Source organism: Cyanistes caeruleus, chromosome 4, assembly GCF_971803275.1.
Source record: "Cyanistes caeruleus chromosome 4, bCyaCae1.hap1.1, whole genome shotgun sequence".
In the NCBI taxonomy this organism is placed as follows: Eukaryota; Metazoa; Chordata; class Aves; order Passeriformes; family Paridae; genus Cyanistes; species Cyanistes caeruleus.
The window spans coordinates 14839572-14866483 of record NC_141704.1 but is presented as its reverse complement, the minus strand read 5'-3'; the positions used below and the strand labels follow the sequence as shown (position 1 = coordinate 14866483).

The window sequence follows — 26912 nt, the reverse complement described above, 5'->3', positions numbered from 1 at the left end:
CGGGACCACAACCCTGGAGAATGCTGAAGTCTTTCACAAACATCAGTTTAGCAGTAGCCCTTATATGTTGGATTTATGCAGTTACATTTTAAACTTAAGGTAAACCCCAGTGCAGCAAGTTGACTATACATTTCAGTCTAGAATTTATGCAATACTTTCCTTAATAACAGAAAATACCTCTAAACTGTGCTTTAATCAGCTGAGTCTTGTGTCTGGGCAGTAGAGAAGACACCTAGCATGGCTTGAGGAGGAGTAGCAGCTAATCCACAAAAACCATTCCCAGTGTTGGTGAATTTTGAGCACAGTGTCCTACCAATAAGTACTGCCATTACTTGTGAGCAGTCAGCACATAGACCTAATAATAAACATTCAAACTTTACACCTCTGAGTGAGCCTTCAGCGGAAATGGAGAGGTTTCAGAGATCTCAGCAAGCAAAGCTTCAGCCAACCTACAGAGCAGCAAGACAAGAACTTTTCTATTCTAGATGAGGCAAGATGGAACTTTCCTCAATCAGGAAGGATAAGTGCAAGCATTTCTATAGGAATGCCAAAAAGATTAAATGGAAGAAGCTGTGCCCTGACCAAAGGGAGAGCCTGACAGCCTTCTCAGATGCTAGGCCAGTTTCTACCAAACAGCAGAACTGAGGTAAGCTGTCTGGAACTGATTAATCTCAAAAGAGGAAAAATAAGATACAAAGTAGCAGGCAATCTTTAAAAGCATATCTATATCAAAATAGTGCAAACTATTGCACACAGTATGAAGTGTGTTGTGTTATGTTTTTTGTTAATGCTTGTCTACCAAAGACCTTTTTCTCATCTGTCAGATAAGTGGTGAACTTTGGAAATAAACACACTGAAAAAGAGCATCATGAACTTGATAACAGCAAGTCCAACAGACAGATCCAGTGTGCCAGGGAGCAGATATCTGTATAGCATGACATGAACTGATGGCAGAGTATCAAAGGAACAAGTCAATATGGTGATGCACTATCAGCAAAATGCTGAAGGGCAATGAGAATTGCTGGTGCAGTATTGCTGTGTACAGAGTACAGCTTAACTCCACCTGACTCAACTGAAAAGATCATAGTTAAAGACAGAGCAGGATTAGCTGACAACAAACTAGGATGTGCAAAATACAACACAGGACAGAGACATCTGAGCCAATCTAAACGAGATGAGGCAATAGAACCCGTATAGGCATATTTGCACAGCACTTCATTCAGGCATTCTCCAGCAGACCACATATTAACAAGAAAGTAGTCTGATACAGAAGGACAATATAGATACATACTCCATTTGCACAAACTCCCATGTTTCATATAGGGTATCTGAAAGTGAACCACAGCAATTTTGCAAGATTAAATTGTTTACATACTCAAGAACTGTTTCAGGATGAGAGTGGTCACTACTAACCACTTCATGCTTAAAACAACATTTGAGTTGTACTATAATCTTCGAATTTTCATGTGCTTATAATGTAAAATTTACATTTCTTTTATTATTATTATTTATTATATAAGAATAAATTATACATAACAATAAATAACATCAATATTATTATTTATTATATATTATTATTTTTATCACTTAGAACTGAAGCATTCTTGCTTCATTCATCCACATGATGAATATCCTTGGACTACCTGAGGCAAAGCACATCAGACATTTGGATTACTCAATAGAGCTAATGAGAGGAAAAATATCTCTGTGGCTGATTTTGTTTGGTTTCCAAGGATATTTTTAGAATACAGAAGGAAAAATGCCAGACAGGAAAAGACTTTTAAATGAACCCCCAAATAAATTACCAGAAATAGAGCAGATGAATGCAAAACCAAACAGCTTAGGAGGCCCAGATAAATCTTCAAACTGTTCTATTCCATACTGTCCTAGAATTATTAAGAAGGTACAAAGATATAGGTATATAAATTTTAAATGACAAAGAACACACAACATTTAATACTAGTTTATCTTTGGTTGCCTCCCTTTAAGCATTTGATAACCCTGGTGTTGAACAAAATGTTAAAGATCTATTTGAATGAGCAATAGCAAGAGAGAGAGAATACAGAATTGGACCATTGCTGTGACTGCTGAGAAATTGGGTAAGTCTTCTACTAGAATGTCACACAGAATAACAAAGAAACTATGCATGCTACTGGAGAAACACACCTCTCACAAAAATACATAAATTACAGTAAAAGCAAGCTGGAGAGGAAGAACAGTGACAATGGATGAGGAGAAAGAAGTACACTGCATTTCTCCAGGCTCTATGAGAATCAGTCCTCAAGAAAGACAGAGAAAATGCTGATGGACATTTTAGATATGTGTTGTGCTAGGAAGATTCGAGAGTCATGATCAGAGGTTACAGAACTAACAGAGACTGCATGAAACATTCCTCCATGCAAGTAAGACAATATGACACAGCAGGCAGAAAATGATTAAAAATTTATATTAATAATCCAGTGATAATTAGAGCTTTACTGCAATTTACAGTTCAGAGACACTGAGGTATATTCCTGTGCTGTTGTCAAGGTAACCTGTAAGCATGTAGGTGTGCTGGCCTTTATATCAAAGTAAGGAAATGAGAGCCAACATGTGCAGAATCTCTTTCCTTACAATTGAAAAGGTTGAGACTTAGTTGGAGAGCAAGAAAAGCTGGAGTAAATGCTAGGAGGAATTGCATGCTAGAGCTAATTCCATGAAGATGGAGTCTCCTCCCAAGTATAAGACCAACAGAGTCTGGAGCAACAGGCTACTTTCAGATAGGCTGGCAAAGGCTAACTCCTGAAGTGCTTCAGATACATCTTGTGTCACCCTGTACAACTTCCTGAAAGGTGGGCATAGTCAGGTGGAGGTTGGTCTCTTTCTCCAGTTAGCAACTGACAGAACGAGAGAACACAGTCTCAGGCTGCACCAAGGGAAATATAAGTTGGATATTAGGAAAAAGTTTTTTATGGGAAGAGTGATAAAGTACTGGAATGATCTGCCCAGGGAGGTGGTGGAGTCACCATCCCTGGATGTGTTTAAAAAAGGACAGGATGTGGCACTCAGTGCCATGGTTTAGTTGAGGTGTTATGGAATGAGTTGGACTCGATGACCTTAGAGGTCTTTTCCAACCTAGTGATTCCATGCATGTGATCCTGTGTGTGGTATATCTTCAGCATCAGTACTCATGTTAACCACAACATACTTTTGTTAATTATTTTTTATTTAAAATGATATTTCTTGATTCTGATTTGAACTGTGATTCCTTACCAACTAGAGTGCCACAACCATTTGTTTTTTCATTTGTGCTACATTCTTGGCCAGTCGATTCAAAGAAGAATGCAAAGAGGTGGTTAACACAAAAGAATTTTACTTTGCAAAAGAGGGACAGAGAGGAGTAGAAGAAGAGGTAAGAACATACACTCTGCCAGTTATTGAGTCTTCAATGAGATCTGACAACTTGTTGAGGTGTGACCAGTTCCTAGCACCAAAAAAACAAGCTGCTTCAGGCACCAAATGATGCTGCACTGCTTAAAGGCTCTTCATGCCTCTGTCTCTTTTGCCTGCCCCCTCTTCTGCCCATTCCCCACTTGGACAGGCCTGTCAGGGGCAGTGGCAGAGCCTCTGAAATTCCTGGGCTGTTCTCACCCTGTTCCCAAAAGGGCAGTTTGTCACATCAGCATCTACCAGAACTGTGATTGATTATAGATAAATTCTGCAAGGCCTGGTCCTATATAAGGGGAATAAAAAAGCCCTCACAATGATTCACAGCAAAAGATAAAAAAAACAGTATAATTATGGTAAGTAATCTAAAACCCCAAAAAGACAGGCATTCTCAAGGCTGTTTTAAAGCCTACAAACTACTAAGTAGTGCTAACTGCAAAGTGCCTGCAGTGTGGATGAAATTTGGAGTGTACAATGAGCTAATTCATGTTTTAATAAATCATAGTTTTGTATGTAGCTTTTGAATTTGAAAAAGACACATGATTTCCCACACATTCCTGGAATACTATGCTGGAATATTAAAAAAAAAAAAATATAGAAAAAATAATCTTTTCAGTGAGCTCCTATTTACTGTGGGGTATTCTGTTACTCAGTAGTCACTGTATTCTCCACCATTCATGTGTGCAGACGAGGTTTCCCACACTTGACTCAAAATGGGCTGATGCAGAATTAAACTCAGCCACAGGAATGCAGATGCTTCAATGAATGGAAAGCCATCTGCTATGTCTTAGACCTGAGATGTAATGTATATGCATAAACACAGGGATGTCATCCTAACCTGCTGCTCTGATGGACATCACCAATTCAAAAGCTTTCAGCTGTAGCACAGTTTCACCTACCCACCAAATAAAACAGTGAGGTAGGCTGATGCCAGGTTGATCCTATCATACCATGTCCCAGAGCCTGGCAGTCTGCAACTTTCTCTGGAACATTTTCCAGATTGACAGGAACTATTTTCCCTAAAGTTATGATGAAATACAAAAATGATGAAATGTAGGCAGGGCACTCTATTCTTCAGCCTAGAATTCACAGAATTATGCCTAACAAAACCAAACAAACAGAAGGTAATCCTGATAAAGCAGCAATTTGCACAGGGTTAATAATCAAAATGGTTGCACCAGCAAGACCTTACAAAACAAACCTCTTTAATTTGGGGATTTCAGGACAGTTTACAAACCAGTACAAAAATTCTAAATGCATACTGGAGCCAGGGACAGACAAAAACTCTAAGTAAATGTGTGATTTATTTTAGTCCACAAATAAAAGAACTGTTAAAACACGCACAGGTAGATTATAGGCAAAAAAAAAAGAGAGAAAAACCTAGACCACATAAGGCAATCCACAAAAAAGCCCTAAAACTCCAGTAGATCTGTTGCAAATCTTGTCCCAAATGTACAAATTTTAAGATAAAACTGGATACCCTTCAAGTAATTCGTAGTATCTCAGATATTCTTCAAAGACTCTGTATGCCCAAAAAACAAATATATTGGGCAAAAAAGCAATTTGAGATCCTCAAGGACAGCTGAACAAACTTGTCTTTTATCAACTCCTTCAGCCACATTACCCCAGAAATCCCTACAAGATTCAGTCTCAGTCCCTGTCCAAAAACGAGACACTTATCAGTGACAGGCCACATTTCTGAGCATACAAAATGCACCCTGACACAGCTGAATTGTCCACCAGAGTGGACAGAATCTTCAGAATCTTCAGCAACAGTCAAAGTGTAGCACTTTTGCAGAAGAGCCCTCTCCGTCACTCACTGTTGCCCCATTTACCCAGACACTGCTCTGTCCCTTGGGAAGGGAATCACAGAGCTCACCAAGAGCCACAGAGCTGAGCTAAGGCAGTGTCCCCTGGGTGCTGCAAGGACATCACAGCAGGACCCTTCCTGTTGGGGATCCTACTAGGATGGACTGCATAGGCCAATCCCTACATGGCTTTGGTCACAGAGGGCTGCAAAGATATTGTGTGTATCATGACTAAAACTTTTTGAAATGTTTCATAGAAGATGTTAGCTGGACAAATTCTTCCAGCACTGCAAAGTTATGGGAAGCAGCTAACAAAGAACTACATTTATGGAAATGAAAACCCAAGAGATGTGATGCAATCCTCTCAACCAGTACCTTGGCAAATCCACCTGAATGCAAGGTGAGTCTGTTTGCTTTCAGAGAATAAAGGGAACGTAAGTGAAGGGAAAGAGCTGTAAGCAAGCCAGCCACATATGCTGATCTGAACAGGGGCTGGGATCACATAGAGGAAGAAGTGGGTGAAACTCAAGATTTTCTTCAAGAAAAAGATTCAGATTAGCTTTTGTTCTGAGTAAACCAGTTTTAAGCATGTTCTGCACAATGGGTATTCTGAAATAATGTTTTGAAAAACATTTAATAAAGCATTTTGCTCCAAACTCCTGAATAAAAGTCTTGAGTGAATCAGAAAAATTACAATGGCTAGGAATAAATTATACAGATATTTGAAAAAATCATAAAGCAGTGTTCTTTGCTATCTTCACCTGCAGCAAGGAAAATCTACTGATCAGTTCAGTAGATTCCATTCATTTCAATATCTTCTACTTTTTAAACAAGGCTAAAAACTGTGATCATGAATACTTCTTTTGCCCATGGGAAGAAATTAACAACAGGAAGCAAAGATTCAGTGTTTGACTTTTCTTTAGCAAAACAACATAGTTAGAGGTCTCTAAGGAGATATTCTAGAACCAATTGCATAACAGTATGTACTGAGAGTCCAACAGCTTGTCAAAGTACAAAGAAAGCACAACAAAGCCAAGCTGCCATTAGTGAAATGAGCACATATTATTAAAAAGGCAATTTGCAGTTACTGTTGGATGGGTTGTGGTCTTGCAGTGTGCAAGTTACGTTTTGGTTACTTTGACACTTAAGAATTAAACCACTCTCCCTTGTTTCAATCCTTGGTTTTAAAAGAAATCAGATTTGAGATATACTAGATCTATTTCAAATTTCTTTCAGACTCTAGTCCACCCCCATGATCTCAACTATCCAGGACTTTAGCCATCTGAGAAACACAGGCTCCAACACAAGTGTGTGTGAGCCCTTTCCAGTGATTAATGACGTTGCATCACCAGTGAGAAAAGATCTCTTTCCATAAACACTCTTCACGCACCTGAGGTTGTGCTTACCATCTTTTAACTTGGATGTACACATCACAGATTAGAAATGTGAGAAGGGCCAAAATTCATGTAACCAGATAAGAGGCATCACCTTCAGCAAGACACATACCTTTGTGGTATATAAAACATGTGTTGTGGAGGGGGCTTGTAGAGGACTCCTTCATACACAGGCCACAGACCACTTAAAATTCTGAAGAGTGAACTCTTTCCACAGCCATTGGGTCCAGTGATTAAAAGATTCATCCCCTCCTCAACCTGCAAAGGGGATGAACGTTCAAAGATGTTACTACACAGTGTATGTAGCACAAGAGAGTCTAAGACCCCTAAGAGGGGTTACATAAACATTTATATAAAATTATCAACCAATTTCATTGATTAGCTGCATGTATTCAGGCAACTATTCTAAAACAGTGGAATTAGATAAAATATGTAGGCTGAGATCACAAAAATATTTTTATTATATCTGAGTATCTCTATAAACTAATGTTTACAGTAGTACACAACAGTAGTATTTATAGTAATGTATTATTATATACACGTAATGTAATATGTAATACGATTATATTGCAGTGTAAATACATCACAGTCAGAATCAACTGGTCTAATGCAGATTAGGTTCAAAGTGTTTTAAGCAGTATTGTGCCTATCTGTGATATTAACTGCAGATATGGAAGGTCAATCATGTGATTTGGAAAATTTATTTCACATTGCCATTTCCCACTTAATTACCTACGTTAACTTGGCTGTGATGCCAAGGATTTTTTTTACTCACTTGACTGTTACCCTATGGATATATGAGTATGTATTTCTGCATAATCACAATGCCATTATCTATGTTTTACAGAAATATACTGACCTCTGGATTTTATTCGTTTCTGTCTCTTGAGACAGATAAATAAATAGAAATGTCTGCTTGATCATGAGGTTGTAATTTTACAATTCTGAAATTCCTACACTGAAGATGTTGCAAGTTTGCCATAGCTAGGACCCTTTCTTCCTAGTTCCTAATTCAGAGGAAAAGGAACATCCTGCTTTAGCTAAATTAAAAGATCTTCTGTTAAATTTATTTCTGATAACTTCAGCTCTTTTTAAAGAAGAACAACATCTACACTGGAACATCAGATCAGGATACATATGGGAGTAATTCAGTAAAGGTCACTCATTAAAACTGTGAGCAAGTACCAAGAGGTGTCTGGAACAGGTTTCTAAAAACAATACAAGTTTCTACTGAATAAATCTCCCCAACTGGACTTGTGAACTATGCTGTCAGCTATTTGTCAGCACTGCTCTTTGTCAGTGTGCAAGAAAACTCTTTATGAGTGATCAAGAAAAACTATGGGTTTGATTTTTTCACAGTTGCTGTGGCCTCAGACTTTTAAAGGAGCCTTTGTGAGGAAAGCATCCCAATTTGATTGAAATTTACTAAAGATGGATGCATACTCCATACACACCTTTGAAAACCTCAGGTCAGTTTTTCACCTGGCAACAGCAACAGAAATCCTCCCTTTTCTTTCTCTGAGCAGGACAAACTACATATGTCTGCCTCTATTGAGCTACTATGCCTACCTTTCTGGACTTCCCCTTTTATCCATATGCTCCTCCAAGTACTTAACATAAGGTATATGAATTCTGTGCTGTTTATGTTAATGTGATGGCAACAATCAGAAGATTCTTGCATATCATCTTACTTTGAAGTTTAGTCTGGAAACCACCACATCGCCATTCGGAGTAATTATAGGAACATTTTCACAAATAATTCCTTGATCAACATCAATTACTTTCCCTAGAAAGAAAAAAACCCCAAAAATTAGAGTTTGTGAAACCCTCCATTAAGCAATCACTTGTGACAGCCTCTGTGCTACAACTGAGTATATTTTCAAGTAAGGACTGGTGTTTGAAACAGCTCTTTTATGTGCTCCAGGTTCCCCTAGTGGAAAATCTGGATAATAAATCTTAGCTAGTGCAAAAGACACTGTCAACAGTAGCCAAGAATGCACAATGAAACCTAAATTTGATCCTAAACACAATGCACAGTATGCATCATAAATGTGACGCACTATAAAGATGTGTTCATTCAAATTCTACTTGTATTTTCGGCCTTCTGTTTTAAATAGCTGTTTAATACCAAACAGTAAAAAAGTTCAAGGACAGCCTTAGCCACAGAGAAACCAGTAAACTTTCTTTTGAGGATTTAATTAGGAGTCACTACCAGCTCTGAAAGTCAGAGCACCTTTCAGTCTCCTCCAGTAATGAGACCAAAGAAGAAAACATTTAATGGCTTGCTTCCATCTCTTTTCCATCCACAGACACTGTAAACATGTCTTGTAATTATTTGCAAAGACTTACATAACATTTCAGTCAGGTAGGTACACCTGGAATTTGGATTTCTGGCAAATTAAATATACAGTCTCTGTTGGACATCTGGATACTCTGTAATACAAGGACTTTGATATTAACTGTCCTGGAAACAGTAGAAGAATGAAACTAACTTCTCAGTCACCTGTTAATGGTCCTGTCTAAGAGAAACCAACAGCTGGATTCCTAGAAAAATATTAGAAATTAACTTTATAAACAAGATGCAAAGGAAAGATATTTCTCTTTGTATTAGAAAGCTGCTTACTTATAATTTAAACTAATCTGAATAACGAAAAATGTAACAAAGACCAAGTTAGTTACTTAGTTAATTATAAAAGGCTCTGGTAGCATTTCCTTCACTTAAGTTTAGCGTCACATTTTTCATTTAGAGGCTTTTTGTTCAGTTGCTTTCAACTTTGCCAAACTGTAACAAGCTGGGCAGAAATTTTTATACCAATCAGTCCAAGCATTCTTTTTTCATAAAATAAGTTTTACATAAAACAGCATGAGATCATGAGGAAAAAAGTATTTTTCTGTTAAAAAGAAATTACTTTGATAGAGTGGGGACATTGTAGTTAAAATAAATCAATGATAAAATATAGCCAACTAGTAAGAGCTAAGTAAACTTAATTCTCATTTCCTAACCCTAACTTCACAGCATTTGATTGCAACTTTAGCATGCTTTTAAAGTACATTTGTGTAATCAGAAATGCAATTTGACAGTATTTGTACAAGACATACAAAATTCTATTTATTTTTTTTAATTATGAATTATTAAATATGCTACAAGGCAATGTTATTATCTGTAAAACATTATTATCATTCTCATATTTTCACACTCGTACTGACAACAGTAAATGCAAAGCACAAAATAGATATTGCTTAGTTACAAAGACTTATACTGGATGATTCAAAAGGAAATAAGTATTATGTGTTCAAAGAACCATTGGGGAAGCTGAACGTTGTGATTTTTCTCCTCTAGCAATGCAGACACATATGAGTATGTGACCACGTGTACTTTTATCCACATACAATAGACTCTTCAGGGATTTCTGAAGTATTGCGACCGAAAGAAGGGAGGAAAACCAGTACTACAATAGCACTTGTCATAAAAAGTGTGGAGCCTGTGGCCTAGATTCATCTGGCCTAAATTCTTCTTAAATCCTTGTGCACAATGCTTGGTCTTGGCTAGCTGCCTCTGAGAGCTACAACTACACAACAGCAAATGCTAGTCACCATGGCTTTAGGAGGAATTCAGACTGGATGAAAAGTGACTGTAGTGGAAGGAAAACTTGGGAAAAGGTTGCAGAGAAAAGTAGAGTAGGGTTTAGATATACTAGACCTAAAGGGAACATGAAGAGCACACTTGCATATCTGAACTGTATTTGGTTTTGGTTTAAAACAGTTATCTAAAAAGAGCCCCCAAATTACTTCATTGCTCCAGGAACTACAAACTTTTTCTCATGTACATGACAAAATGCAACAGTTATAAAATGCCATTTCTTTTAACATCAGCCAAGTATTACCAAGATCTACAAGATTACATCAGCTATTTCCATACCTATCCACCACACTGCATCACACTTAGTTATGATGAACCTTGTCAGATGACTTCTGAGAAATATGAGCTGAAGGGCAGCACTGTTGAAATCACTGCAAGAAGTTATTTCACAAAGAACCCTTTGGGGCCTATAACTCTACTGAGTCTTAACTTTTCAAAAGCTAAAGGAAAAGAATGAGGCTTTTCAACAGCACAGAGGGCAGCAGCAGAAATGGTATGTTGGGAAAATGAGGAAAAACCCATTGCAAAAACCTGTCTTTGAGTACCTCAGAGAGAAGCTGGATGCAAGACGCAGAGAGAGGTGGCACACAATGGAGCACAGTAAGAAATGGATGTACACAGAAAATGTTCAGGGAGGGTAGAGACAGAAAGACAGTGGCACCATAAAGACACAGGATGGGGTCAGGAGGGAAAAAGTATATATTGATCAGATAATTTGGGAGGTGAAAAGAAGGATAAAGTTGTCATTTTCAGTTGAAGATTTCCATTAAATTATCAAAAAATGAGCACAGGCTGATCCTTAATTGTGGAAAACATAGCTTTTTTGAGAAAAAATACTGAACTAATCTGTCTTTTTTCCTCCTACCTCAAACAAAATAATGTTATGGTTGAAGATGAAAATGTTACAGTCCCAGCTTTCCAAAAAAAATGAACAGTCTGAGGAAAACAGGCACTGTCAGTGTAAGAATGCTAACATCACCATCACATATAATAGTATAGTTGAAACGCCTTTTCATAGAAAGTTTTTACAAAAAACATTTGATCCATTTTGTGTATTAGAAAAGCACACCATAAGGACAGAATTATAAGGTAGCAGGGGGTTAAAAGGAAAGGCAACATGGTCTCTGGGGCGTTAAGGCTGAGAGGCTGATTAGTTACAGGAAAAAAAACCACTGTTCACCTCTTGTCCCACTGTACCATGCCTCCCCCACCGCCCCTGGGAAATTCATACAAATATAAATTAATTACCTTTGATTTCTAAAGGCCCATCAATGTGTGACTCTGCTTTATCTTCACTCCTGCTGTTGTTTAAAGATGCTTGAATAACAGCAGTTCTTTTGTAGATGCCTCTCTTCACCTCATCAAAGACTGAAAACATGTTGTAGACACGGGCGGTGTAGCCTGCTAGCTCAGTGACCTGAGAAACAACAAACACCTCATTTCAGTTATACTTCACAAATTCTACAAACTAAATGTTTGGCCAAAGATCAACATGAGCAACAATGTAGGTTAACAACCATTCATTTTCATTCCTTGAAATTCTGTGCTAACCCATATGCCACCTGTCACTCCTACCAATCAGCAGAAAGGACAGTTTGAGTTAAGCCCATGTAAACTACGATAACCCCAATAAATGAAGGGGTTGTAGAGACTGCTCATTTCTGTAGTCTTCAATGAACAGAGAACAGCTACTAACATATCTGAAAACAAAGAGGCTGGTACACAAGGAAAAAAAAAAATCTTTGCATTTTCCAGCAAAAATAGAAGCCCACAGAAGTGAGAAAAAAATGGCATCTATAATTACTTATGTTTGCTTGTTTTATTCCAGAAACCTCATGTGGGAGAAGTGTGCTTTTCTGTGTAAAAGAGGCAGCACCAAGGCATTCTAACCTAAAATACAGTACAAACCAGAAGTGAGTCTTCTATCAACTCCATGCTAAATCTGACACATTAGAATAGAACCGGGTATTTTTAACACGGTGAAGTCTCTTAAAAGGCTTTCTCCATTTTTTTGTTTTGGTCCATTTGTCACATTTTTCACCTGGTGAAGACAGAAACAACAGATCTCTGGACCTTGTAACTACATATTCTTGGGCTATTTAAGAGCTCCCAAAGAACTGCCTTCATCTAATGGTAATAAGGAATTAAGCCAAGGCCTTTTATTTTAAATGTATTATTAGATGGCTTTAAAAGGATAGATCTTTATACAAAATGCAGAAAGGATAAGAATAGCAACAAAATTAGATCAAGATTATAAAATCCTTGGTTTGCTGTGGTTAAATATGGTTAATAATAAACCCCATGACTGAGTTCACCCATTATGGTGTACACAATTCCAAGATCATTTGAAATAACTAGAAATAATTCTGTAATTTTTCTGTAAATTTGCCTATTTGTGCCAGCCTCTGAAGTGAGTGCTAGTTCTGGCCACATGGCCATCATTTCACTGGAGGATGATGGAGAGAATCCTGCATGTGATAAATGAAACTCTGCCAGCTGCACCCCAGGAGAACCACTGTGTAGTCAGATTGCATACCATGACTGTAGAAAATAATATGTTCAAACACTAAATGCTACCACCTAAACTATTGACTGCAAAGAAAAGTTGAGCCCACCTCATCTGCACAGTGAATTTCACTGAATTTAAGGAGGCTGCCTTGGTGGAGGAGGTGGGCAAGAAATGGAACTGCACTACCACTTGATGTGGGTTGAAGTACACTATCCTTTGGAAACTGCCTGAATCACAAAATGGGAATGACAATGTGGCTGAAGTACTGCAGTGTCTCTCAAAGAGAAGTGTAAACGTAAAATTAAGATGGGAATTCACAGAACTGCTCTTGGGTTTTATGTTGTCCGGATTAATATCTTACCATGTTGTAGACAAAGTGAGTTAGTTCAGTTCTTCCTGTACTGTTTTGTGGGTACTTTTTTTGCCAAAAAATAAAACCACTATTTTTTTAAAGTCCTCATGTACATTATGTAAATTACTTAAATGCTGAAAACAAAATAGATTATTTCATCAGTGTACAACAGGTTATCTGGCAGTATCTTGGAGCAGAGATCAAGCAGGGGAACAGCTAAAAGAGTGTAGGTCAAATATTATGGCCCATTAGAAGGACTTCTGAAAACAGCACAGACTCTGGTTTTGTCAAAGTCTGTGTCTGAAGGTGCCAAACTACCCCTCCTCTGACAATTTAAAAAGCTGTAGCTTTTATGGCTGGATTTCGAATAACAGAATCCATAGTCTTTGATTATCTGCCTAGCTAATGCATCCCTCCTCACACTGTACTGGGAAAAAGGGTTCCCACCAAAGGGATGAGAAAACACCAGTAAAAATATGAAGAACAAATATTCAGAAGGAAATGCTGAGATTAACAGCACTGCCTCACATTTCTTTGGCTTAACAGCTGGCATTTAAAGAAATCCAGAAGAGAGACAACAGATCAAAGCCCAGCTCTACTGGAATTTGGGTATGGACCTGAAACTACATCTCTGATCTTCTAGATGAACATTCTGTACTTCTAGAGTACTTGTACTCCCAAGGTGCACCTTTTCCTGCTAAAATTTCTCAATTTTGAAAAATTATTTACAATTTAACAAGTTGACAAGATACTGCAAACAGCCTTACAGTTTATGTGACCCAGAAATAAGTATTCAATTCTCCTTGTTCTTCACATAGAGACAGGTTGCCCAATGAGATGGAGATAACCCCATCTCTGGAAACATTCAAGGTCAGCTTGGACGGGACTCTGAGCAAACCAATAGTAGTTGAAGATGTTCCTGCTCATGATGGGGTTGGACTAAAAGACTTTTAAAGACTCTTACAATTGAACTATTATATGCTTTCATGACACTTCCAACAGAAGAGTCCCAGTATACTCAAGGCAGACAGCCCAAATTCAGGTCTGTGCTTCAAACAGAAGAGGAATTTGAACCTTTATCACTGACATTCCAGGAACTGCTATCACCCTCTGATGACACCTGAACACAAGTATTAAAAATGACATCTACAGTTTGCACTATACAGGCAACTATGCACTTTAGACTCTTTGTCAACTTAACCCTAAAGATCAAACTACCAGTTCAAAGATCTCCATGGATTTAGTTGCGATAGAATTTGCCTTTAAAAACTGCACAATTTTTTTAATATTTTATATTAAATATAAATAGTTTTTCTTTTTTTCCTCTTCTTTTTCATGCATGCAGGATGTATAGTACCTCTTTGTATGAAGACATAATTCTTTCAATAGCATCTGCTCCAGAGATCAGCAAGTTTCGTGATGTAGTAAAAGCTTCTGTTCTTTCACTAACCATTGCCTGTTTCTGGCCATCTTCCAACTCTGAATGTAAAAAAAAAAAAAATAAAAAAATAGTTAAAATATTCTGCAGAAAATTATCTCTACAAACTAAATTATTATTGCAATGTGAGCTATTATAGAGCATGTTTGGGTTTTTTTTTAAGAATAAGTTAACTCTATGAAGACAACCTTTCAGAAAGAACTGGTAAATATAATTTGGTCAAAAAGAATAAGTGGGAGCATATGGAATTCACCTTGTTAAGCAAAACATCATATTATTTTATCTATTTATCTACATGGATCGTTTTCTTTTTAATATATCATCATAAAATATAGTTATTTCAAAATATGAATAAAGTGAAACCCAAGAGATTATCTGAAACAGATTTTTAACAATTTTTAACATTTTTGCGATTATTAATTTTCAGCCTTACTTATTTACTGACTTCATGTAGAAGGAACCATTCACATTTGTGTAAATCTGGCAACATGATTATATTTCTGTAAGAAAGCAATAAACTCTTTGGTATCAAAGGCATGGTTTCAGTAGGATAACTCTTCCCTCACGATTAAGTTTCTTTCTTCATCGGACCTCAGAACAAAGTTTTGAGGCTTTATTTATGACACTGGATCCTGTTAACAAGAATACTCTTGCGCCAAAGAAAGGACTTGTCTCTTAAGAATGTCAGCAGCATTAGGCAAGGAGAAAACAGCAGCACAATTTATAGAAGATACATGAGAAGCAAGTATATTTTACATATTTACATATACCACCTTGCTACCATGGGTCCCACAGATTGGATTTACAAGGTTTGTTTCCTGAAAGAAACAAGATTTAAAAAGAAGTGGCTGACTATTTTGAGGCTAAATGTTGTTTCAGTGTTTATAACTGCAACTACAAATCACTGGTGTAGTAAACCAGTGGTGCAGTAAACCACTCTTAAAGATTTTCCACATAAAAGATATACAATGAAAGATCTAAAGGGTTTTCTGCATCACATAAGTTTATATGTATCTCCATATATTGCTTAAATCTTCTGCAGAATGGGATCTGAATATTACTTTATTCCCTAAAGTTTGTTAAGTTTTTTCTAAGTTTCTTTTTTAAACTAAGCTGATGCTAGGAATCATGCTAGGCAGGGTAATAGGTGGGTCCACTGTGGCAACTCCTGTACTAGCAATTGCTACTAATATCCGTATTTTCACAGTGTCATGATCAAGTAAATCTAGGAGGAATTACCTGCAGGTGTAATGCAACCATAAATTTCATGGGCTAAGTCAAGCAATGCAAGAGTAGAGCAAATAGCATTTTCTTACTCTCACCTCCCTGACAGATCATATTCTAGAAATCTGGTGTCTGAAAATCTACAGGCAGTACCAAAGCCAGATGTATCTTTCCGTGTTTATTAGTTAAACCTAAATGTTATTTTGTTTTCATTCACACGTCCATAAAGGTATTCCTGCTAATAAGATCAGTGAAAAACACTGAAATACACTGTATTTCACTGAAATATACTGGAATAATTATCTAATTATATATGTATTAATAAATAAATAAAATATTAATTTATTTATTTATCATTATTATTATTTATTATTATTACAGAGAAATAAAGTGCAATAGTTAATAAAATAATTATTACACTGAATTATTACACTGAAATACAGTGAAATAATTAATGAAAAACTTTTAAAAATTGCTACGTCATAACTTTTCATATATGTGTGTGTGTGTGTGTGTGTGTGTGTTTGTATATATATACATACACACAGAACATCTATCTTATTTTTCCTGGTTTTATTAATGATTTTTTTTTTCACTTCAGTTCTACATCAACACACTGTCAACCACTTGTATGCAATCTTGCTGAGACACAATGAGAGACATGCTTTTAAAAAAACCTACAGAAAAGCTCTTATGAAAAGCGCTTGCAAAGGAAAGATTATAAAATTCTAACTGATGTGGTTCTCACCTAAAAAAGTTATTTCCACTCCAAGAAGAATGCATTTCGTGATCAGGGAGAATTCAGTTAATTCATTAGTAAAAGGGGAATTGAAATTTGTTTATTTCTGAAACAAGCAATTTTTGCTGATCTTGTTGGGCTTATAGGACATGCAGCCTATGCTATGTAGAACTACCACAATTAAATCATGTAGGAGTCAGGTATGGCTTAACTACATTGATGTAGCATTCCTCCTTAATGTAAATGCAGTATTTACTGATGGCTGCTTCCAGCACCCAGGCCAGCTCATCTAGCAGGAGTTTAAGGATCCCCCACAAGCCACCACATCAGTCAATTTAGGGGTATTTAAAAAATAAAAATTATATACAATTTATGAGCATTTCACAGCCCCAAAAGACAAGCTCTTCTATTATATAACCCACCAATATAATTTTTCTTGAACTTTTTGTCCAAAACACTGTTCATGTGGCTGGTCTCCTGTGTTTAAAAGTATTGCATGTTGACACTGTCTCTGTTTCATACAGAAACTAACATTTCCATTTTCCTCTTCATTCATTTAATTGATAGTCACACTTATTTTATAAACAAAAATAAATTTTCACTGTGTCTAGAGAAAGCAAAATCTTGCTTCAAAAAATAGTTACTCTCCATAAACTGAGACACAACATTTGGAATGTAAATGGTTTAATACAAAAAGAATGAGAAATGTTATCAAACAGGAATCTTGTCTTTGCCACCTAAATTCTTCATTGAAGTATATAACAACATTTTAAAATTTCAGTCAGAAATATCACTGTCAAAGAAGTTTCTTTTTTCCTATTAATGAAGAATTATTGTTTTTCTTTCTCCTCCCTGAAGAAGTGTACAAAATCTATGGCTTTACACCTGTAGTGTCAAGTCTGGCCATGGTACCAGGTTTGTACATATGCCTGACTCTTTTGATTCATCCTAAAGCTATAAATTGACTACCTCTTCCTCCAGATGTGAACAAACTTGTGTCTGATCCACTGAGGCAAAAAGCACTGTTTTCCCAAGCAGGTCACTGGTAATTTCAGGTGTGCTTGATTATTTGAATACCTGTAATACCTCAAACTGGTCTTGACAGTGCTGCCAGTATTATGCTTGTGAACCACCATTATGGTAAGTCCCAGGACTCAATAGTAAACCCCATGTTTTAATAGTTTAGGTTGCTAGTAGCAAATATGATTCTGTTTTATGTGAGCCACTTGCTGCATCTTTGTTTTCTCCCACATTTGAAATGTATTTAACAAAAGAACAAACATGAGTAACAGGAATGTTATTTAGTTTAGCATGAATATGAGTCCTTTTTTATTCATGCTCTAATACCAAGGAGATATTTACAACATGTGGTTAAATGCTCCTTTTCTTGATTGTACCCATTCCATCTTAGCAGAAAGACTCTTATCACTTTTTCTGTTGTGCTGATAACCTTCACCGTGAGGTGAAATGCTTTTGTACAGCCTCTTCAGTTTGGAACAAGACATCCTGATATTTTTGAAGCTGTTCCCAGGATGCCAGCCACATAGTGCTCTCCTAAGCCACGTGATGGGCAGCAGCTCAGAGAGCTGAGCACCCAGCCATGCTCCAGCACAACATTTAGTGAGGCAGCTAAACCTTGTGCCAACCGAACATGGGCACTGCACGGAGCCATCCTACAGCTCACACCAAGCTTGTCCACTTGGACAGTCTTGATTTGGAACATAACTTCCAAGAAAGAAACAGAACTACTGCACAAAAAAGAATGCACTCATTCCTAACTCAAAATACACAATTTAGAACATCATGATCCTTCTGAAGACTTTGTAGGATTCATGTTATAGGATTTTTTTATATTTTTAATAGCACCTGCACTAACACCACTATTTGAGTTTCATTTCACTTCCAGGAAAGTTGTGATAGGATGTCAAAAATTATTCCATCCTAGCCTGGAATCTGAATTTTATCTTCTCCCAGGGAGTCAGGGAAAATCAGCGGTTTCCAACAGGTCAACAGTAAGAGAAAAATTATCTATAATTACCTGTAATTACACTATGGTTTATGGAAGAAGAAGATAAGCACTCTAGGAAAGTTCATAGTATCATTTTGCAAAAGTAGATACTGTAAAAATCAGCCTGCCGTTCCAACAGTGACTAGTGAAAAAAGAGACTGCAATAATAATCTCATGTGATACAAGGATTCTCAAAGTCCTGACTTCATACTATGTATCACACTCCAAGTTGGCTCATCTGCTTAGCTGACTTGCTATGCTTGCAAGTTATAAGTAAGACACAGATGCTGTAAGAAAGTCTGTGAAAAACAAACCAATGTGAACATCACTCAAGGGAACTACAGTCTTTTGAGGACATAACTTTAAAGAAACATTTAGAAATTAGGTAAAAGATGGTATTACCGCCATCTGCAAATCCTGTTGCAGTGATGATGGGCACAGCAACCATGATCATACCACAGCTACTCCAGACATACTTCATCAGGAACTGCTCTATCATGATGTACCATAAACGTTTGGACAAAATGAGATTCATTTGATCTGTCAAATCCTTGTAGCTTTTTTGCAGTTGTTTCAATTCTACCTAGGGTTAAAATAATAAAATAATTTATACAATTAAACTAAGATGCACATGTAGTACAAGATACGTTCACATGTGTACATTAAATAATCAGGAAGCTAGAGCTATCACTTCTGAATCCCACAGTACTTTATGCTCACAGTGCTGCAGTCTCACAGCAAAAGTGCACAACTTTATGGAAGTCAGTGGATCTGGATCTTATTTACACCATTGTCCCTCGACAGAATATTGCCAAGTTTTCAACCCTTTTAAGATTTCTAATATATACAAGAACAACATAGCAGTCACAACAGTTGATTCTAACAATCAAAATAAGATTGATTTCACCTTTTAATAAAGCTGCAGCTGTATAGTTTCACAGCAACTGAAAATTATATTGGAAAGCATGCGGGGGTCAATTATCTTTAGCAACTTAAAGTTGCAGAGTTGATTCCTGAAATGCTGCTTGTTTTTGCAAGCAGCCTGGGGAAAAAGTGAATTATCCAGTAGTTTTAAAAAGTCAAAGACAGTTGCAAGTCAATACAGTATGTATTCAGTTCAAGCCCATATATGTGGGAATTGAGAAAATGCTTAATTTAGCTGCGCTTAAAACAGGCAGCTTTTGAGAACGGTTGTGTCTACAAAAATAAATCATTTACGTTATATAATCGTTGCTTGAACTGAAAGAGTAACTTTTCTTCAAGCTGGTTTCCAGATTTCATTTTGACCTTGCAAGAAGCAACATTTTTTCCCAATTGTGTTTGAAATGTATTACAGCCAAAATTCACTTCTAATAAAAATATGAACAGTCCCTTAATAAGGTGGCTTTAAAACAAGCTACTAGTTTATGTAACTGTGATTGCAGAAGTACTGTACTTATGCTATTTTAAGACTGGTGACTACATCTTTGCTTGGATATGCGAAAGAGTGTCAAAGGTTGTAGTGTGCTCTGAGCCATCACAGAGTTTCCCCCTAGACTTTCTGGTGTGCCGTGGTTGCTATTTCTGCTGAATTAAATATGGTGGTTTGTACACATGATTGGAAAAAAAAAAGAAGTCTGGAAAAGTTAATCAGAACTGACTGGGTGGGGGAAAAGAGTAACGTAGGTTGTTTTCTAGATAAGCATAAGATCCATCTGCAAAACCAGAACACTGCCAGAGTTCAAAAGAACTGTGATCTGCTCCCCTCAGATGCTGCTTGTGAGACGGCATTTCCTAAGAAATGGGAAGTGCCCCGCTGTAAACAAGTTTAAATGTCAGAGGAACCCAAAGTGCACAAGAAGGGCGTCAGGGGAAGCATGGGTCCCCTCCGGTACTGCAGGAGCGACCCCAGTGCTTCCAATTTCTCCCCTCCTTACCTTGTGCCCTCGGTAAAAGGCAATCTCTTCCACGTTGGCAATGATACGTGAATGTATGAAGCGCAGATAGCCCTTCTTGTGAGCCTCCTCAGCCACTAGTTTGCCAAACTTGGGCGAGCAGGCTTTGAGCACTCGGGCCGTGGCATAGACGACGAGGCCAGCCAGGACTGTGGGCCCGATGGGGTTGGCCCCCCGGGACCGTGCTGTGCGGATAAGGGTGTAGGAGGTGAGCACAACATCCAGGATGGGCTTGGTGAGGTTGGAGTAGAGATGCGCCACGGACTGCGAGAACATCATGATGTCCTCGGTGAGGGACTGGTCAGGGTTGGCGAGCCGCCCGTCCATGCTGATCACTTTGTAGTAAGTTTGGTTGGCAAAGTAGGTCTCATAGGCGTGATCCACCAGGCGCGTGCGGAAGGCGAGGGCCAGCTTGCACTCCAGGTACCGTATGGTGCTGTTCACGAAAGTGGCTGGGATTGCAATCATCAGCCACTTGATTAACTTGAAGACAAAGCTTCTGGGCTTTTTCTCCACAATGCTCTTCACAATTTTTCCATCGAGGGCGGCAACATAGATGGAGAGGAAGGTCCTGGACACCAGAGCAAACGAGTGGAGACAGAGCAAGCCCAGCTCGGCACTCACCAGCTTCGGGAAGAACAGTTTGCGGAGTTCCAGCAGCTGCTTGAAGAATTCCGCGTCCACGGCCGGGGAGGCTCTGCCCCGGCTGCCGGTGCGGTGCGGGACCGCCCGGCCCCTCTCATCCTGAGCGCCGCCTCTGCCGCCCGCCCGCTTCACACGCCCGCGGATGATGGGGTAGAGGATTTTGAGCCCGTACGCCGCGGCCAGCAGGCACGCAGCCCTCTTCGCGGCGTCCGCCCTGCTCCACTGCACCCGCCGGGCCGCCGCATGCAGCATGTGGGCCATCCTGCCCGCCGGAGCACCGCTACGCGCCGCTCCTAGCGCGGGTGGCTCATGCCCGCTGGGAAGGCCGATCCCGCCGAGTCTTCATCGGGGCGCCGGGCCCGGCCCGCAGCCGGTCGCCCTGCCGTGACAGATGCCGAGTGAGCGCTGCCTCCCAGGGGTGATGGTGCCTTCAAAGCGCGGCGCGTTGCACAACGCAGCCCCGCGCGGCGCAGCCCGCCCCGCCGACCACCATTGGCTGCGCCGCGCGGGGCGGCACCGGCACCGGCAGCGGCCCGGCCGCCCGGCACCGCGCCCCGGCCACGACCGCTATATCCCGGGGCGCGGCCGCAGCGGCGGCAGAAGCAGCACCGGTCCCCCGGCGTTCGGCTCCGGGTTCACGGCCGGTCCTTCGGCGCTCGGCTCCGGCCGCACCGTTGATCTCCCGACGCTCGGCGGGTCCGCGGAGCTCGGCCCTGCAGCGCGCCGGCTCCCCCCAGGCTGCGGCCGGCCCTTTCCTTCCGCCTGCCCTGCGGAGCAGGCTCCGCCTCCGGCCCCGGCCTCGCCAGCGGCGCGGGGGGAGCGGGACGGGGGGCGGTAGTGCCGGAGAGAGCTCGACTCCCGGGAAGCCCTGCCAGGATGGGCAGCGCGTCACCCCCGGCACTCCCCGGGGCTGGGGTGCTGTCCGGTGTGGAGCGACGCGGCGGAGGGCGGCGCAGCCGGGCCGGTGGCCTCGGGTAGCCCCGGGTCGGAAATCGGCCGGGCGGCCGCGGGAGGGAGCCGGGCAGTTCGGCGTCTCCGGGGCAGCGCCTGCACACTGCACGTAATTTATTTCCTGTCCTCCCCCCGAAAGGAAACCGGTATTGTGCACTGGCAGCGTTATTAGCCCAAAATAACCCCGACCGAGTCGCACGGCCCCTGCAGTGAAACCCGGCCAATTTCTCACAAAGGAGTCTACAGTAAAGGCAGTTGTCTTGCTGCTTTATCTTTCTGTTTTCTTAATTGCTTGTTTCTACTGCTTAACTTGTTCGGAAAAGGTACTGGAATTGCAGGGGGAGGATCAGAGTACCTACATACTCTGGTCCTTTTACACCTTGAAAATGTAGTAACTAAAGTAACTGCGTAAGATAGTATATGATAAAAACATTAGTTAGGAATGTGTGCGTATGTATGCTTTTAAAATGTGATACTAGACGTTTATGGCAGTGGTGAGGAGCTTGGTTTTTCCCTAAAAATGAAGAGTGAGGCCACCTGCCTCACAGTAATTCAGTAAATACTGTGTTACACATTACTGTTATGATACGACCCCCCATTGAACAGAGTGCAGTGATCGTGTGTAGGTAACAACACAAATTTCAGGATGAAGGAATAGTATAATTGATTTGAGAGCAAGTGAGGTTTACTTTTAAAAATCAGACACCACTTCTCGAAACATCCCGTTGTCTTCTAAAACGTCCAGTAAGCCAAACCAGCAGGACAAGAAGGAAGCAAGATCTCATTTCTTCCTAAGAGGTTACAAAAATTCAGCTCACAGTGGTCTGGACAGTTAGGTAGAGAGGATATGGGTTAATCTTTAAGTGCATTATATTTTTGCCAGTGAGAGCAGGCCAGAGATCTGGACAGAGGCTCTTCTAGCTTTTTTTTTTTTTCCCTAAATGCACAACTCAAAAGCTAGGAAAATGTCAAAATCTGACCTAGTGCAGTGCAGAAGACATTCAGTTAGTAGGTAAGCCTGATGTCACTGCAGATTATTTTCTTAGTAGAATAGGTTTTTCCGTGCACAAAGATACAGACAAAAAGTTATTTTGTCAGAATAGGATTTTCAGTGCACAAAGTAGCTAAGAAATTGCTTTGCTTACGGCTTGTAAAATTATGGCTGGTAATCATGCTCTCCACTGGATACTTCCCTTACTGGCTTGTGTAGCACAGCATACTCTTAGATTTTGCCAAACCACAGCTATTTGCAGTATTTCATTACTCTAGCATTTTCTTACCAGGGGGAAAGTTCACAGATCTCTTTTGGTTCTGTGTATTTGCTGACCTTTCACTTCACAGGATCCTGGATGACTGAAACTTCTGATGATTTGGTGGTTAGTGCAGACATACACCCCACAGTCAGATCTGTGGGAACATTTAAGTGAAGCAAATCTAACTGCACAGTGTTTCAGTCAATAAAAGGAATGTATTTCCTTCTTTTGAAAGGATGAAGAAAAGACTGAACTGTTGTTTTAAATACCCCCTTTTCTGTTCTTGCTGTCTCGAGAGTTTTGCTCTGCCACAATCCTGCTCAGTAATCCATGCACAAACTCCTCTTTGTGGAGCAGGGCCTTAGGTGTTAGATTTTTTTTTTTTTTTTCCTGCTGAAGGCAGGAATTTTACTACATTTAGTCATAATAACACTTCTCAATATTACTGGAAAAATAACTCCCAAAACTGCAGTAATATTGGTGCAGTGCTTTGCTGTCTCCACATTTTCTACTGACTTTATAATAAAGTTCTGGAGATATGTGTAATCAAATAAGTTTGAGTAACTGAAGCTGTGGAATGGGTGGGTGTCTGGGGGATATTGATACTAGATCCAGACTATTTGGAGATCTTTCTTCAGGAGAATCTCATTTTTTAGTGTCAAGTGATTGGTTTTTAGTCATACCATTAGTTTTTATCAAATGCATTAAAATAACTTGTGTGTATTTTTTAAATACAGGAACCAATAACTGGGGAGGAAGAATATATGGCAGCAATGAGTATCAGGGTGACTGAAGTCCATGAATGTTTGTCTATGCAGGAACTAGAGTGTAATCATTCCAACTGATGCCTTTTTTATCTTCTGTTTTGTGCCCACTGTCTCCCACACCAGCACTTCATCCTTGCACAACTTTGTGGTTATGATGAAGGTAGTGGAATTGGAACATGCAAGCTATTACACAAGAGATGTCAGTCAGGCTTACTCAGTGATCATTTTTTCTACCATTTGATTTAGTGTTTGAAAAAATAATGTGCAATTTTTAAGCAGAAGACTATTTATCTGATGTCTTATATGGTCCTAATAGAGGGTCCAGTAGCTGTAACATCAGCCTGCAGTAAACTGAAATTTTCTTGCTGCTTATGGAGTTATCCACTGTGCCATAAGGACATACAAAATAAAAAATAAAATTAGTGAAAAATATATATAAATTCTGTGTTTTGAATAATTTCTGTTTAGGACCACTAAGATTTAGATGCGTGTAGGTCATGCAAACAGTACACAGTGGTTTTCAATGTGGATGAATGTATGTGAAACACATAACATGAATCTACACCATGCTTGGTTTCAATTACTAATAGTGAACTGTAAATAATATCCAAAATATGATGTACTGTAATACAGTAAGATAGGAACATCTGTTTTTTTCTCTAATTTTGAGCTGTGGATTTGCATAGTGGTGTGGTGTGGGAGTATTAGGGTTTCATTTGAGTCAGATTCAACAGAATATGAACATAGAAGCCATTATTCAAGTAAATACCTTTCTCTGAAGTACTTCCAAACTTTCTATTTACTTTAGTGCCATCACTTACATAAGTACTGAAATACACCCACAGAATTAGTTTGCAACATCAAGGCACACCAATGGTAAATTTGATGTTTTTATCAGAAAAGGGTGATAAGATACTCTGACCTTTGATTTCAAATTTGTGTCAGCAGAAATTATCTGTTTATTTAGTCTATTTAGGGAAACTATTGGCTATATTCATATACCTCAGTAGAATATTCAGATGCTGTAATTCCTTTAGGACCTGGAGATCAAAGACAATCAGGAATTTCAGTTTTAATGGCATGGATATGAAAGCTTGTTGAAGAAGTGTCAGTGTGGTGAGACTGGCCTGATCCTACCAAGCAGTTGATTCCAACTCTTTCTGGTGAAACTGTAGGGGTACCTACATTCAGAGATGGTGTAAATGGGGTGCATTCATGCACCAGAAGTCTTTTCTCCTTTACTCCATCTTTAGGGAGATACATGCTGCTGTAAATTTGAAGCCTGCATGACTTGTAGTTTCTAATAATTTAACCATAAGGGATCTGAGAAATCTCTATGACAGGACAGTCAACAGCAGACTGATCCCTAACAGTTCTGACTTCTGAGAATAGTGATATTCTTGAAAGAATACCTCTAGAAAGAATTATAAACAAATTGTTTTCCCTTTACAAAGGGAGAGGGAGAGGGAAATAGGCAAGTGTTGAGTTCGATGTCAGCTGCTCCAGGCATGGTAAACTGTCGAGCGATGTTCTCAGACAAAGAATTTAACTTTAAATATTTAGGCTTTAATACCTAAACCTTTAAGATCAGATTTCTCTTTCTTGTTAAACTTATTCCATGCAGATAATTCAGTTGAATGAGGATGTGTCTCTATTACATCTTCAGAAGTTTCAAATACATTATGTATGTATTTCAGGTTTTGCTTTAAATCTGGAAAGGTTTCTATTTGCAGATCATCTGAAGAAAATTCTAATGCTACCTTATTAAACCTTTTCTCAAGTGCATTGTAAACTCTTTAAACAAGCTACATGCACAGTTCAAGAGTACAGGTATAAGTGGTAAAATCACACAGATGGTGTCAGTTAACAATGGTGATAGTGGCACTGCCCACAGCAGAGCCAGTGTTCTGCTCTTTAAAATGAAGGCAGGAATAAATTCAGAAAAGCCATCTCTTTTACTCCTGCACCTCAAACACAGGATTTGCTGCCATCCTTTTGTCATGCCTCAAGAATCTGAGGGTTTACAGTTGATGAGTATAACAACAAAAAGGTCATCTACTGCTGTTCAGCTATTAACTCTTATTTCTGAGACTTCTAAATATTAAAAATTAGCAAACAGGCCAGTGCTTCACCAAGCACAGTATTCTGTCTCAAACAATAGCTCTAAGCAGACACCCAAGAGAGAAGAAAATTGCAATTTAATGTGATGCTGCAGTTTCATACTCTCCCAACCTCTTGCCATTTTAAACTGAGAACTTTGTGAGCCTCGGAGGTTTGCCTATTAAACATTCCTTACAATTACTCTTACAATTACTTGTTCAGTCTTTCTTGGAATCCTGTAAACTTACGTAAATAGAAACATCTGACAAGCCGTTTCTCAGATTTACCATTTCATATGTGAAGAAACACTCCTTTCTTCTGTTTCTCCCACAAGCTCCACTTTATGTCCACTTACGCCTGTTCTGGAAGAGGCTTCAACAGCACAGCTCACTCTTGTTCACTCTCTTCCCCTTTCCCCTCACCCCACAACTTTCCCATACCACGCAGGAGTTTGTCAGCCTCTATTCCATATCAATCCCCTGTGCCCGAGTGCATGGAAACAAGAACTAGTCTCTTCCCTCCCTTTTGCTTTTTATTCAATGGCAGGACCTTCCCTATTATTTTACAACTTCTTTATCTTCTTAAAACCTTCAATAACAGATGTTGTCAACAGCCTTAATTAAATCCAGCAAGGCAGCAGCAATCACTCTTTTCTACATGTGTTCTATAGCAACCTTCCATCTGTAGAAGCTCCACTAGCTGGCCTATATTATTATTCCTGCTA

General features: G+C 39.3%; 1 protein-coding gene across 1 annotated transcript in view; it reads right to left on the bottom strand.

The window, feature by feature from the left end:
• ABCD2 (ATP binding cassette subfamily D member 2) overlaps positions 1 to 21893 on the bottom strand; it is a 42559-nt gene extending 20666 nt beyond the window's left edge. Inside the window, exons 1-6 of the mRNA XM_023918631.2 lie at positions 20455 to 21893; positions 18941 to 19121; positions 14487 to 14608; positions 11517 to 11685; positions 8320 to 8414; positions 6741 to 6886 (exon numbers count right to left, since the gene is read on the bottom strand). Coding sequence (XP_023774399.2) covers positions 6741 to 6886; positions 8320 to 8414; positions 11517 to 11685; positions 14487 to 14608; positions 18941 to 19121; positions 20455 to 21378 — 1637 coding nt within the window. The 5' untranslated portion in view covers positions 21379 to 21893. The remainder of the gene's footprint in view (positions 1 to 6740; positions 6887 to 8319; positions 8415 to 11516; positions 11686 to 14486; positions 14609 to 18940; positions 19122 to 20454) is intronic.
• Between the last annotated feature and the right edge of the window lie 5019 nt (positions 21894 to 26912).